The sequence below is a fragment of the Frankliniella occidentalis genome, unplaced genomic scaffold, assembly GCF_000697945.3.
Source record: "Frankliniella occidentalis isolate FOCC.00 unplaced genomic scaffold, Focc_3.1 Scaffold65, whole genome shotgun sequence".
NCBI lineage: Eukaryota > Metazoa > Arthropoda > Insecta > Thysanoptera > Thripidae > Frankliniella > Frankliniella occidentalis.
The window spans coordinates 429,242-442,954 of record NW_026267195.1 but is presented as its reverse complement, the minus strand read 5'-3'; the positions used below and the strand labels follow the sequence as shown (position 1 = coordinate 442,954).

General features: G+C 49.0%; 4 protein-coding genes across 6 annotated transcripts in view; 2 read left to right on the top strand and 2 right to left on the bottom strand.

The window, feature by feature from the left end:
• LOC113208765 (LHFPL tetraspan subfamily member 3 protein) overlaps nt 1-1,006 on the top strand; it is a 9,944-nt gene extending 8,938 nt beyond the window's left edge. Inside the window, exons 3-4 of the mRNA XM_026425928.2 lie at nt 137-379; nt 519-1,006. Of these exons, the coding sequence (XP_026281713.1) occupies nt 137-379; nt 519-760 (485 nt within the window). The 3' untranslated portion in view covers nt 761-1,006. The remainder of the gene's footprint in view (nt 1-136; nt 380-518) is intronic.
• Nucleotides 1,007-1,518: 512 nt separating this feature from the next.
• Nucleotides 1,519-3,954, bottom strand: LOC113208774 (ubiquitin-conjugating enzyme E2 D4-like). The gene is made up of 5 exons (XM_052268181.1): nt 3,683-3,954; nt 2,980-3,049; nt 2,695-2,899; nt 2,481-2,603; nt 1,519-1,742 (listed from the first exon to the last, which is right to left on the bottom strand). Exons 1-5 carry the CDS (start codon nt 3,792-3,794, stop codon nt 1,626-1,628), a joined length of 627 nt encoding a protein of 208 aa, XP_052124141.1. The 5' UTR covers nt 3,795-3,954; the 3' UTR covers nt 1,519-1,625.
• Nucleotides 3,955-4,029: 75 nt separating this feature from the next.
• On the top strand, nt 4,030-6,582 carry LOC113208764 (uncharacterized). Its single transcript, XM_026425927.2, has 4 exons — nt 4,030-4,181; nt 4,303-4,396; nt 4,585-4,652; nt 4,747-6,582. The coding sequence occupies exons 2-4, from the start codon at nt 4,369-4,371 to the stop codon at nt 6,487-6,489; spliced, it is 1,839 nt and encodes a 612-aa protein (XP_026281712.1). The 5' UTR covers nt 4,030-4,181; nt 4,303-4,368; the 3' UTR covers nt 6,490-6,582.
• A 2,479-nt stretch (nt 6,583-9,061) lies between these two features.
• LOC113208773 (zinc finger protein 629) overlaps nt 9,062-13,713 on the bottom strand; it is a 12,127-nt gene continuing 7,475 nt past the window's right edge. For all 3 annotated transcript variants that reach the window (XM_052268212.1, XM_052268214.1, XM_052268213.1), the window contains 2 exons: nt 12,141-12,291; nt 9,062-10,808 (listed from right to left, as the gene is read on the bottom strand). In XM_052268212.1, coding sequence (XP_052124172.1) covers nt 10,396-10,808; nt 12,141-12,291 — 564 coding nt within the window. In that variant the 3' untranslated portion in view covers nt 9,062-10,395. The remainder of the gene's footprint in view (nt 10,809-12,140; nt 12,292-13,713) is intronic.

Here is a 13,713-nt window from a genome sequence, read left to right as displayed (position 1 = left end):
CCCGCCCACCGCTGGCTAGCGTAACCGCCCTTTACAAACGGTTTCGTGTTGCAGAATAGGGCGGGGCTCCATCGGCTAGGCCAGGGAAGGACGCGAGTGTCGCACCTGCAGTACTCACCCATGTCCTCTGTTGCAGCCGTGTGCATGATCGTCGGCGTGGTCACGTACCCGGCGGGCTGGGACGCCCCTGAGGTGCGGCAGACGTGCGGGCCGCGCGCCAACCGCTACGAGCTGGGCGAGTGCGGCCTGCGCTGGGCCTACCTGCTGGCGGCCATCGGCTGCCTCGACGCCGCCATCCTGGCCGCGCTCGCCTTCATCCTGGCCACCAGGCACGTCCGCCTGCAGCCCGAGCCCGGCTACAGCGGCTCCCTCTACAAGGGTAGGTGTACGCCTTGCGCCCCGCTTCACGCCCGCATGCAGGCTTTCCTCGAGTGGCTCGCGGGCTCGAACGCCCGCCATGCAGACCAGGTCAAGTAGTACGGCGTTGTCACTCACCTTGTTGTCGATGTGTCCCGCAGGCGAGGTGAACAACGGCTTCCTGGGTGACGCTCAGTCCGTGTCCGGGTCGCGCAAGTCCCTCAACCTGCACCCCGTGCTGCTCATGCCCCAGCCCCAGCACATGGGCATGGGCCCCGGACACCTGATGCACCCCGGCGCCGACACGGACCGCTTCTCCGAGTTCTCCAACCGGACGGGCCGCTCCAAGTCCTCGGCCTACCGCGCCGAGTACGCCTCCAGCATCCAGAACTTCCAGCTGTGAGCGGCTCTCTGACCGCGCCAAGCGCTGCTGACTGAAATCTCGAAACATTCAAAGTGCTGTTTGCGGGAAACGAACCGTTTGCGTGGCATGTAGTTTCATTACCGTCAAACCGTAAAGGATAAGTGGTTCAAATTTATTTTTCTGAGCAAATTGAATGAATTGCCAAACTTTTCCTTACTAAGACTGATAATTATTCTATCAGTCGAGAATATTTATAGGAGCACAAAACAGTATATGGTCTTAAAACCATGAACAAATACCTGTAATCAAACTTAAAGGCTTTACCAGCCTGAGCAAGTGAGCCTTAGTGTGTAATGTACCTGCACTGTTAATCCTGTATGTGCCAGCAGGTATGCGAACATATTGACCGGCTCCAAAATCTAGATAACTGAAGTTGGATACCTACTGGGCGCCTTGGCGGCGTCTTTCCCATCAACTAAACTAATTCCTGGACGGCTTTGCTGCTTGTTGTTAATGATTATCTGTGTTCCCTGAACAACCCAAAGCATTTGGGCTGAGTTTATATTCAGTCAGTGGGAAAAGGATGCAAGTGGCCTGCAGATACCCAAGTCAGGCTACTTGGTCGCCAATCTGCTGGGCAAACAGAATTTACAGTTCAAGTAAAGATGTACGTAATTTCAAGTTTCCATTAGATTTTTTTTTATCAAGTTTTGTTTTTAAAATATTTTTTTAGATAGATTGTTACTGTACTATTTAATTTAACTTTTGTAAAATAAAAAAATTTAAATAACAGAATCTACAATAAATAAAATGGTTTTATTTTAAACAGAACAAAAAAATGTAATCCAAGTTTGTCATGGGGTACAAAACACGAAGACTATTCGGAGACTTTCCTTATTACTGGTCAATACTTAGGATCAGTTTTCACTTTCTTGCTACTTTCTTCATTCAGCCCTCCATCACTTGACTTCCTTTTAGCAGCATTAGAGCTAGAATTTGCATCAGGCTGCTTGCTGGAATCCTGAAGAATAAACAAATATTTAAGTACTGTGCTCAATAGGGGTAATCGAATTTTGCATATTTTTGATTCGAGAATTGTAATAGTGCGGAAAAGTTGCCCTGGTATATCCTAAGACTAACCATATTTTTTATATTTTTTTCGGACAAAATCTTGTGTTCGAACCAGGGGCCACAAGTTTAACATTGGTGTATTATGGTTAAAAATTGTGAATCTATCCTTGCTCCTCCAATTTTCACTTTAAATCAAAAATGGACCCCAAATCGTGATCTACGTCAAAAACTGAGTTTAACGATGTGTAGTATGTCAACATCCCGCTTCGCACAGCAGCAAAAAGGGAAAGAAAAAATTCAAAAATATCTCAAAAAATCCGTTTTTTGATAATTTTATTTTCGCTTTTAAGAGTGGAATGTTGTAATGTTATATATCGCTAGTCTCAGTTTTTGACGAAGATCTCGATTCTGGCATTATTTTTGATGTACGGCGAAAATTAAAGGAACAAGACACCATTAACACTTTTTGATCAAAAGGCCCATAAGACACAAATGTTAAACTTGTGGCCCCTGGTTCAGACACAAGATTTTGTCCGAAAAAAATATAAAAAATATGGTTAGTCTTAGTACTATATACCAAGGCAACTTTTCCGCACTGTTGCAATTCTTGAATCAAAAATATGCAAAATTCGATCACCCCTAGTGCTCAACCCTTTGTGTCTTCAAAGAAAGTTTTATCACAACTTACCAAGGAATTATCATCACATTTAGAGGAATTTCCAATGTTTGGTTTGTTCTGACACGCATGTTTGAGAGTGTGCTCTCTAGCGATTCTTTCAAATTCTTGTTTGTCTAGGCGATACTGGCTAGCCTGGAAATTAGTAAATGAAATGATTCCTTTACCAAAGTTTTTAAAAACTGTGTAATTTCTGATGTCCATACATTAAAGTGTTAGTACTCACAATATTTGCCATCAGAGGGTCGTCTGGGTTCGGAGCTCCTAGTAATGACTGAATAGAGAGTAGGACAGCCTCAATAGTAACAACAGGACGCCAGCAGCCACTTGGCTGTTGTTTCAACAACTCTAAGCAAATTCGACCATTGTCATCAATGTTAGGATGGTACACTGGAGTTTTGAAACGAACATGGGGTGGTTCATAGGGATACCTGTTATGATAAAACAAATATTTAATTTTCTGCTTCCATTAGAGCTAAATCTGTAGGTGTCAATGACATTTTTCAATCACCTATCAGGCAAGTTGACATCCAATTTAAATACTCCTGACTCGTATGGTGTGCCAGCAACACCCATAATTGCTGGAGATGAGAAAAAGAATTAGATAATTCAGAAGCATGAACTGTAATGAATAGACTTTTTCACCCACAATTTGACAACAAAGCAAATTTCAATAGTAAAAATGTAATTTGAGCAAATTTTCAAAAAGCAAAACCACTTGGCCCTGGTAAATTTTCCACGGAATTCAGTGATGAGTAATTTTGTTGACAGACACTCAAAATACGGTTTATCTCAAGTCCAAAATTCTACTAGCGGTGTTGCCAAGTTGTGGGTGAAGCGGTCTATATTTGCAAGGTTGCATAGAGAGAACTAGCATTCTCTCTCATAAGTTAGTCGAGGCAAAAGTCACTAAGGAGTTTTGAATGATTTACGTGCTCTGTTGGTGTCAGTGGCAACAGCACAATAGTGACAGCCAATAACAAAATGATATTGCTGATTGAGATTTATTTAAAATAATTCAAATTGAGGCTGTTTTAAATTTAATTTTGAAATGCAATGCCAGCAGTAAACACGATGCTGGCACAAACAGTCAAATCTTAGGCGTAACCAATATTGCGAGCCCACATTGTTGCAAGTGTGATGTTGTCACACTACTCCTAACATGAAGCCGTCAGGAATCAAATTAAATTTATCAAAGAATAGTGCTGACTTACATGCTCTTAGTTCCGAAATATTGTCGTTTATCATGCACAAGGAAATCCCTGCAGGTGGTTGTTTCATCATTTTGTCCAGTTCCCGTTTAATTCTTACTTCTTTCTTCGACATAATTGCAGAATGCACAAGAATTAATTTAAAATTATCGTGCTCCAAGTAGGATTGAAATGTCCTGTCACTTAATCGACACACGTTTTTCTTTTTTGTTTGAATTAATTTTTGGTTTGCCAATTCTTTCTTCACCTAACTTATTTGAACTATTCCCCTCGCTTTTGCTTTTGCTTCGGGAAGCTTGTCAATTTTTCATACACAGGTCCAGTGACAGATTCATGTTCCTTTTCGTTGGATACCCTATTCTGCCCTATTCGCAGGTAGAGCAGAAGACCACAGAAAACAACGAAAACCCCAAACCAAAACAAACTTGTGTGTACCTCCAAATGATTCAAAATTCAAAAAGTGCCAAGGCATTGTGTCACATGAACCTTCACTGAATATGTGGTATGTACATCGTTATTTAAGTTAAGTTCTGTCTATGCGTTGAATGCAAAAATGTGGGATGACAGGTTAGTCTCTGAACTTTAGCTTATTGAATGAGTTGGACTTCTTTTCTTTGTTGCAGGTTTGATTAAGTCTCCAGAAAACTGTTTTTTTTACATGAATGATAGTCACTTGAAGTAGCAGAAAAATGAAGAAGCCTGTCACTCATCAGACAGGTAAGTACGGTTCCCATTTGTCTTGAAAATGCTTAACGTCATTCAACTGTAAACTTTTATTGCTCTCAATTTTTGTGGTAGTTTTTACCGTTCCTCAATAATGATGGCATCTTTGCAAAGCTTTGAAAGTATTGAAGTTCTGTAAAGATGGAATAGTCATGGTTAAGTTTATCTTCTTTCAATTTCAGCAAGAGTTTTAACTCTGAAGAAGCCTATCGGAAGACCTCCTGATGTGTCTCGTGTTGAATCCAGTGGGGTAGGCATCTCGTGTATTTCATGTCAACAATCAATATGTGTATTGAATTTGTGAGTAAAATTAATTTTTTGATGTTTTTCCTATTTAATTGCAGACAAGTTCTTCAGACCCGCTGTTGTTTGCATCTCTGGAAAAAGTACACACTCTCGGCTTAGAACAGTACATCAATCAAGAAGATTCAGCGAGTATTTCTTTTATGGACATGTGCAAAAAGTTAGTTAATTGGAATTTCTCTCCAGGAGTACTTAAAGATAATATATATGCAATTAAACAAATGTTAAATGCCTCACACTTCTGTACTCTGTCTGTTGATGTTTTTCCAATTGAACCTGTTATTCAGTTTGATCATGTGTCAGAGGTGTTTACAGGATTTGTTGCTCCACTTTCATCAGAGATGAAAACAGCCAATGAAGTTATAGTATTCATGATTCAGGGTTTTGAAGTTGAATGGAAATGTTTAGCAGGATACATGTTAGTTAATATTGAAGAAGATGGTTGGGCAATTTGGCATATTTTAAATCAAATGGTTGTACTGTTGGCCCAGTATGACTTCACTGTTGTAAATGTTGTGTTTGGAGAAGGTTGTGGTTTTGATCTTCTGGACAATCATGCCGATGAAAGTGCAATCATGGGTGATAGTGCAATTCAACATCCTTATTATCAGAGGGACATCCTATGTTTTTCTAAAAGTGTTGATGATCTTGCTAAACTAGTTAGTGAATGTATTTTGCAAAGCAATTTTCTTCTCCCTGATGAAATTTTGAATAAGTATGAGTTAACAGAAAAGTCATTGAGGCCTGAGCACCTCCAAGTTTTGTTGAGTACTGAAGGAGGTGAAGGACTGTCATCACAATCTATTGCGACTTGGCTGTTTCAAAGGCACAGGGATTTTCCAGAAGAAGATAAAATGCCAGAACTTAAAACTGAAATATTTGTTTTGAGAATGCTATGGATGTGGGTAAATGCAATGACTTTTATTTTGCATGATGATAGCTCAGGATTTTACTCTGTTGAGACACATGTTCAAACACTTCGCGATACATCAAGCATTTTTGAAGAATTAGAGAAGGATATTAATCTAAAAAATAATGAGCAGCTCTGGAACAGCGTAAGGAGGACAACATTGTCTGCTCTCTCTTTTTATGAGCATTATGTGGGAAAAGGCCTTGTTAGTTCAATTAAGTTTAACAGTTTTAGGTGTCAATCTTTACATAATCTGAAATACCTGGTACAGTGCAGTGATCTTCTATCTGAAAAACCAATGCCTTGCAATGTACTTCAGTTCCTTCATTTGGTTAATTCTGCTCTGTTTTTCCATCCTAATTTTGCAGCAAATGATTTTGAAGAGGGAGCATTTCTTTCTGATTTTTTAAGGCATAGAAGAAGCCATCTGCCAGTTGACATTGAGGAGTCTGAGGATTTATCAGACATGGAGGGACTTGGTCTTTACTACCTGACTAGTCGAGTTGTAACAAAATGGGTAAAGCAGGTCAACTGTGAAAAATGTAAATCAGCTTTAGTAGCAGACCAAGGTAATCAAAATATTCCATCTGTATGGAGGGAAGCAGTGGAGTCCAAAGGATTCCTTCATCCATCTGTCTCTGTATATGATACTTTGCAATGGGCTGAAAGTCAGTTCGTGCACACTGATGAGGACATTTTAAGGTTTCATAAACCTTGCACACAATTTGCATTCAGAATATATGGTGAAATGGCCTTTGGCATCAGGAATGCGTTTCCTTCTTGCCATGAAGTTCTTCGTAATATTCTTAAAGCTTTTATGGGAACTAGACTGAAAATGGTAGCTGAAGATCTGACAAAAAGACTGAACTTATAAAGGTGCAATGGAGAAATATTTAAAAATTGTTTACTTTGTATATTATTACACATGTTTTTTAATCATAGGAATAAACTTATTGACCTAGAAATATTCCAAAAAGAGCAGCAATTTTATCACAGACTAAACTCTCACTCTATTTCCTTTCTGGAATTCCCTCCTACTCCTTCTACTCCCACATGCCAATCCCAACCCACCTTATTTCTTTCCTTTGACATCGCCGCCCCCCATAGTGTACACTCGGGTGAGCACTGTAAAAATAATTGATGGGAAACAAACCCCTTTCGTGAAAACTATTACTATATGGCAACAATTTTTTTTGTCCAAAACTGTTAAAGACAGTCAATTTTTACAACAATGTTTGCTACTGAAAATCGAATTCTGTTGAATAACAACAGTGCAGTTAAATTAACAAAGAATATGATTTTTCAAAATTGTTGGTACACAACAAGCGGTGTGGTCGTGCGATACAAAATACAAGTCAGTGAAATCTTCACAGCAACTTTGCTGTTCTTTGAGAAATAGTATTTGTTTTTGTTTTTTACAGCGGGCCGTGGATTGTCGTGGATATGAGGGGGCAAGAGACGCGCGGAAAGGTTTTTTGGAAGAACCTGCGCCCAATAACGAGCTGGGCCTGTCTGCGTTATTGCCACACAATCCGCGTCGGACTTCCGCGTGATGGGCGCGTTTCGAAGCAAGTTCGCCGGCGGCGGTGCTTCCCCCGCCCCCCAGTCCAAGCTCCCCTCAGGTAGGCCAGCCCTTCAGGGCAGCCTGGCGCGATTCTTCTGAATCTCCTCGTGCCAACCCTTCCGTCTCGTCGGCGGTAATCAATCAATCGGCACGGCGTGCGCGCGAGTCACCATGGCGACACGTGTCGGGGGTGTCGAGGGCCCATGTGGGGAACGGGCCGGTGACGTCACCCGCGTCAGCCTCGGCGTCAGCCCACTCCATGCTCTGCTGCTTGCCCTTCCCAGAGCTGCCAGGGGTCGGCGGCGCGGCCCGCCCGGGCGCCTGGGATGAAGAGGCTATGCAACGCGCCGGCAGCGGGGCGGCCGGGCTGCCCGCCCGGCAGGGGCAGGCGCTCCAGCCAGGCGGGGCCGGCGGCGGCGCGCCGCTAGCGGCCGAGGCGAAGGCGAGCGGCCGGAGGAGCGCGCCCGCGCCCAGGGCGCACACCATCAGGTCCCGGAGCGCTGCTGCGGCCACCGCGTCCGCAGCCGGCGCAGCCCCCTACACGTGAGGGTGTGATGACTCCAGCCTTGCTGAGCGGGGGGCTTCTCGGAAACCACGAGCGTGCCGTGAACGCGTGAGGAAACGGCCGCAGTGAACGAACGTTCTCCATTAGCTCTTATGGCTCGTTCACCAGTTCGTTCACTTTTTCACCGCGTTCACGATCCCGTTCACGATCCCGTTCACCTTCACCGTTCCCGAGAACTCCTCCTGGGAACGCTGTAAGGCGGGCGACAGGCAGTGCAGGCGGAGGCAGCCAAACTGGGAGCTACGCGACGCGGGCGACCTCTCGATCCTCGACTCTGTCGCCGATCGTCGTGTCTATCGGGTTTACTCTCTTTCCGGACGGTATCGAACTCCGATATGCTTGTTTACCACTTCGTGTGCGCGCCACGCGACCTCCTTCGGCATGCGTCCGAGTCGAGGCGAAGTAGGCCCCGCCCCTCCCTCAACCCACCCCTGCCGCAGCCCCCCTCCGCCCGGGGCCGTCCTGGCGCCCTCTCAGCTCCGCCGCAGGCTGCTCCGGGTGGCGGAGCTAAGCCGCGTCGTGGTGGAGAAGGCTGACCGCGTGTCGCGCGAGGCCTCGCGGGCGAGCCACGACGCGCGCCTCCTCGCAACGGCGGCCGACGCCGCGGTACTCGCCGCCCAGGACATCCTCGACGTGCTGCGGGACCAGGTAGGCGCGCGCCGGCGCTCCCCGACCCGAGTCGTCTTGGCGGTCCTCTTTGGCGCTGTGCTGCTCCGCCACGTGACGACCTTCATGCTTCCCGGTCTAGGAGCGAATCGCTGCGGAGCGCGGGGACGTGCCACACCTGATGCGCCCCATGAAAGACGGAATTTCTGTGCTGCGCCCCCCGCGAAGTAGTAGGCGGTCGGCAAAGGCAGCGCCCGAAGGCGCAGGAGCTACGGGGCCAACTGCGCCTGCGGGTCCTACGCAGCCTACGGGGCCTGCGGGGTCTGCGGAGTCTGCGGCGGCTGCGAGCCATCCGGATGACGGCCTCATGTCGAGGGCGACGTCGACGTCCAGGACGCCGATAAGCAAGACTCGCGCCAAAGCACCAGTCCCGGGCGCGGAAGGCGACAGTAGCAGCAGCAGTGACAGCGCGCACTTCTACTGGAGCTAGCCTTGTGGCGCATGGAGAAGGACGGGGTGCGGGAGCCAGAGAGAAAGGCGAGGGGGGGATTTTGAAATTGAGGAATTAGGTGCAGGTTCCCGCGCGACACGCATCGCACAATTTTTTGTTATCGTAATTATATCTTGGTTTTTATGTTGTTTGTGTTTAGTTTGTTTTTTTGAGTAGTTTTTTTTTGGGGGGGGGGGGGGGGGAGAGAAAGTGCGATGATCTAAAGAAGTATAACAATTTTATTTCACATACCTTTTGACATTTCCAATCCTGGGATATCTAATGGTAGTTGACAAATAAAAGCACCCTACAGATACAATGAATGATTCCAGGTTCAGTTTACATGGGGGCAGAAATTAGTATAGTACAAGTCACAAAAGTATGCCCTTAAAACTTAAACATAGCAAGACATAAAAAATAGTTTATCAACCCTTTGCAAGGATCTCACCTAAATTAATTCATACAAGTGGGTGAGAAATGGCTTCCTCCCCTTATTGACAAGTGGAATGTACAACGAAATGGAGATGCTTCATGAAAATCTCACGTCTTAAATCTCTTAACTAGAATACAAGCTCTTTGGTGTGCTAGCTGTGATGATGGACGGATTGAGAAAATAAAATGACTTTACATGCGCGCTATGCGCTACAACTAGACAAAAACACAACGTACGTGCAGCTATTGACAAGAGTGCATGATATATTGGCGTTCAATTCTTAGTGATTTAGATTTAAAAATAAAAATGTACATTTACAGCCGTAAACTAGAAACCTTAGGAAAGGTGAGGTAACGACCGTACCCTCTTACTAAAAGTAAAATATTTTCAAAACGTACTAGAATCTTTTTTGGTTTAATTCAAAAGAATATATTTTTTTCTGTAAAGACCTTTGGAGCTTAAACGTCGAAGACTAGAACTGTCACGTTAAGTGTCGGAAAGAAACTTGGTCCCATTTTCCGACAACTGAGGCGGGGCGTAAATGCCAGGCCGTAGCATCAGCGGCTAGGCATCCGACATTTCTCACAAAAAGCACCCTGGCGACAAAAACGAGTCGGAACTCGCGCGAGGAGGCGCGGGTGCTGCGCGCGGCGCGGCTGCGTCTCTCCCCGGCGACCACCGCACTCTAATCAGTTCCTTTGGTTTTCCTCTGACTAACAACTAATAATAAATGCTATCGTTTTGGACGTCGATGGATTCGGACGATAACGGGCATAATGAGAACGCCCGCCCGCTGTCCGCGCGAACATTTCCCCCAGAGTACTGGCCATGCCGCTACTAATTACCAAGTGGCGTGGCGTGGCGTAGTCTGGCCTGCCCCGGCCTGGCTTGTTGCTGCTCGTGTGCAGGCGATGAAACATTGACAAGCCCTCTCGGATCGATGCAGCGGGGCGCGGCGGCGTTGTCGTCCGCGCGGGGCGCGGCGCTCCTTGGGGCTTGACTCGTTTCACCGGGTCAACAAGGGTATGTTACCGTCGACTGCGGAAGGGGGTTGAAGGGGGGGGGGGGTGAGGGGGTATCACAGCTCTCTGCAGCAGGCCGCGTGCCGGCGCTCCGTGGTCTTCAGCTGCTGCTGCTCGACACGTCGTCCGGCCTGAGCGGCGAGGTTTGCTGCTGCTGCTGCTGTTGATGCTGTTGCTGCTGCTGCTGCTGCTGCTGCTGCTGCTGCTGCTGCTGCTGCTGCTGCTGCTGTTGATGATGATGTTGCTGCTGAAGCTGCTGCAGCTGCTGCTGGTGGCGCTGGTGGTCGAGGGGCGCGGGCTGCGGGGCGCGGCGCGGCGGCCCGGCCGGCAGGGCGGGCGCGTCCGGGTGCTGCGTCTCGCGGTGGCGCCGCAGGTCCACCTTGCGCTGGAAGGCCTTCTCGCAGAGGCCGCACGAGAAGGGCTTGTAGCCCGTGTGCTTGCGCATGTGCGTGATGAGGTTGGACGACTGGCTGAACGCCTTGCCGCAGACCACGCACTTGTGGGGCTTCTCGCCTGCAACAGAAAACGCACGCCGCCGGTCAGACTCATCGCCTCCGCACATCACAACCTTGAGCTGCTTCTCCCCGCTCCGCACGCGCTTCCGTAGGAAGCGGAGGAAGAGCGTGCGCGCCCACGACAAAAACACCGACGAAAACCATGATGGTTATGATGATAAAGACAGTTATTATTGGCGAATGCGGAAGAAGGGGGGAAGAGGATCGGCAAAAAAGGGCTGCGTTACTGCGGCGGCGGTGGTGGCGGTGGAGGCCGTGCGGCTGAACAGCAGTGGCGGCGGGGTGGAGCGCGCCGTGCCCGGGTGCTGCCGGGTGCCCGGGAGCCAGCGGAGCGGAACTGAGAGATGCGCCCAGTAAAAAGGGTAACAACAAACGGTCGTCGGATTGGGAAGGGAAGGGAAGGGCGACGGGGGAGCGGCGGGCGGCGGTGCGCAGCTGTTGGGTGTTCGGCCCAGCCGAGCGGTAAATGGATCGCCTGTTGCGCCGGGCCGGGCCGTGCGCGGCAGGGCGCGTGGCGCGCGCGCGCTGCCCCCCCCCCTCCCCCACCTGCCACCGGCGTGCACCTCGCCGTCCACCGACTGCACTGCAGTTGCTCATCTCCCCCGTTCCCGTTGGCCACGCAGCACGGCGCTTGGGGAATTGAATTATTTCATGCGCTAGTGTCCCGTGATTACGAGTAAATCGTCGGATCAAACAACTGGCTCAGCACAAACTCGTATGAACCGTGCTTTATGTATTCTACACTTGGTACCTGAATCATTCAGGTAAAATCTGGGGACCGCGCTTGTGGATTGTTTTACCTTTCTTAATTTTATCCGATCGTGTGCCGGGCTTTTATTATATTTGTAGCCAAGGTTGCCCCGCCTCCCCGGCCGTGCCGGGACGTGCAGCAGCAGGTGGCTGGGCGGGCTGACCCATTGCCTCGGTAACGGCTTGCAGGGCCCAGCGGGACCCGACCCGCCGGGACCCAGACGGACTCCGGGGGCCCCGGCCAACGCCGCTGCCGCTGCCGCAGCCACCGCCACCGCAGCCGGGGCCTCCAAGCCCTGCTCCTGCTGCCGAACCGCCCGGCGCCCGGGAGGAGGAGGAGGGGGGGGGGGTCTGACTCAGGCGGCAGGTGTTGGACAGGTGCAAGCCGTTGCACTGATTGCTGCTCAAATCCGGGCCGTTGGGTCGGGGGTGGAGCGGGGGCGGGCAGAGGCTCCGAACCCGGACTGCACCCGCAGCTCGACCCGGAGGCATTCCTTTGGCCCCGGAGGCCCCGGAGGAATACCGGTGGCGGGGGCCCGGGCCGCCCGGGCAGTCGGCGCAGACTCGGCGTCGTGCTCACCTGTGTGGATGTAGGTGTGCTTCTTCATGTCCGACTTCTGGTGGAAGCGCTTCCCGCAGTAGGAGCACGGGTAAGGCCGGGTGTCGGAGTGGATGAGGAGGTGGGTGGACAGCGTGGACGACCGTTTGAACGTCTTGCCGCACTGCTTACACTGCAACAACAAATCAGGCCAGTCAGAAAAAGTTTCCTTCAAAGACAAAAAGAAACAAAACAGAAGTTTTGATCGGACAGGATGTATTGGCGTGGGTCCCACCCGTCCCGACTCGGCGGCGTGATACTACTTTTCTCAGGCCGTTTTTTGAATTATTTAATCCACTGCCGCGACACGGCGCGCAATCGCCGCGCGCGTCTGATTTTGCCGACAACGAGATCGATGTATCGATTATGTTATGTCCTGTGCGAAGGCGACTGACAAGAACGAGACGTCGATTGGAGGAAAAGAGGCGCACCGTGAGTCATTCTGGGCCTCAAGGCGACCCCATCCAACACGACGAACGGCGTCGGCTTTCATGAAGCCTCACCATTTGCGGTTTATCGCGATATCACGCGAGCGACCCGCTGGCCGCGGGCGGGGGCGGGGCCGAGATCGGAAGCGGAGCTAAAGTCTAAAGCGCGACTCCCACCGTCTCACCCGCGGCCTGCGCTACACGGGCAGCTCTTGTTCATTATTGAAATATTGCTGAGACAATCTGTCGCCGGTAAAATGAAAAAGAAGAGAGACCGGTGCTGCCGCGATGATGACTGATTCGCGTGCAAATGCGTCACGTGGGGAGGTGCATTCTGCATGAGCCGTGGTGGGGCGGAGCAGGGGAGGGGCAGCGATGTGAAGGGGGAAAAAATACACGGGACTTAATATGGATGACGCGGTGCACGTGTTTGAACGAGCAGACCGCCAGACACACAGAGGAGGAAGTGACCTTTTCCAAATCTATTTCCAGACGAAATCGATCCGACATCACATCGGCATCGTGATCTAAGAGGGGAAGGTGCAAAACAAGCTGGGCCCGCTCTTCCGCCAAACCAAGTTGCCAGCTCCGCTTCGCTCCACCGGCAACTCGGTTCGGCAGGGAGCGGGCCCAGCTTGGCTTGCCGGCGGCGTTTGGTACGGGCCTTCGGCCCGTCCCTTCTGAATTTTTATGGTGTAATACATCTTCTATCCGAAAACGGGCCTTCGGCCCGTTTGAGTGACGGCTCGCTTCAACCCATCTTTTTGCCAGGTACCTGTTCTGTCTACTTCGTAAGTAAAACTCAACAAACGAAGTATTCTTTTCACACGCTTAACATCTTTGGCTGTATGTGCCGCAGTTTGTAGAATACATGCAAGTTATGCCGAAATTTTAAGTTATTGATGTTAGCTTATGAATTTAATATCACACCTATGAAAATGTACATAAGACTAGACCTAGAAGTTAAATATACTTCCAGGCATACTCTGAATGACACCGAACGTGTTCAAACAACAAAAAACTAAATGTGTTTTTTTTTTTTCATGAAAGTGTACACGTTTTATTAATGATGTGCCACCATAAAATAAGCCCACTCTTCTGCTTAGAAGAAAATTTTGAACCGGCCG

Excerpts from the sequence above, each read along its gene's own strand:
- LOC113208774 (XM_052268181.1), bottom strand. The coding sequence starts at position 3,794 with ATGTCGAAGAAAGAAGTAAGAATTAAACGGGAACTGGACAAAATGATG. Across the intron at positions 2,604-2,694 it reads ACCCTCTGATGGCAAATATT|GCTAGCCAGTATCGCCTAGA; the intron begins GTGAGTACTAAC and ends ACTAATTTCCAG. Across the intron at positions 1,743-2,480 it reads AATGTGATGATAATTCCTTG|GATTCCAGCAAGCAGCCTGA; the intron begins GTAAGTTGTGAT and ends TTTATTCTTCAG.
- LOC113208764 (XM_026425927.2), top strand. The coding sequence starts at position 4,369 with ATGAAGAAGCCTGTCACTCATCAGACAG. Across the intron at positions 4,397-4,584 it reads GCCTGTCACTCATCAGACAG|CAAGAGTTTTAACTCTGAAG; the intron begins GTAAGTACGGTT and ends TTTCAATTTCAG. Across the intron at positions 4,653-4,746 it reads CTCGTGTTGAATCCAGTGGG|ACAAGTTCTTCAGACCCGCT; the intron begins GTAGGCATCTCG and ends ATTTAATTGCAG.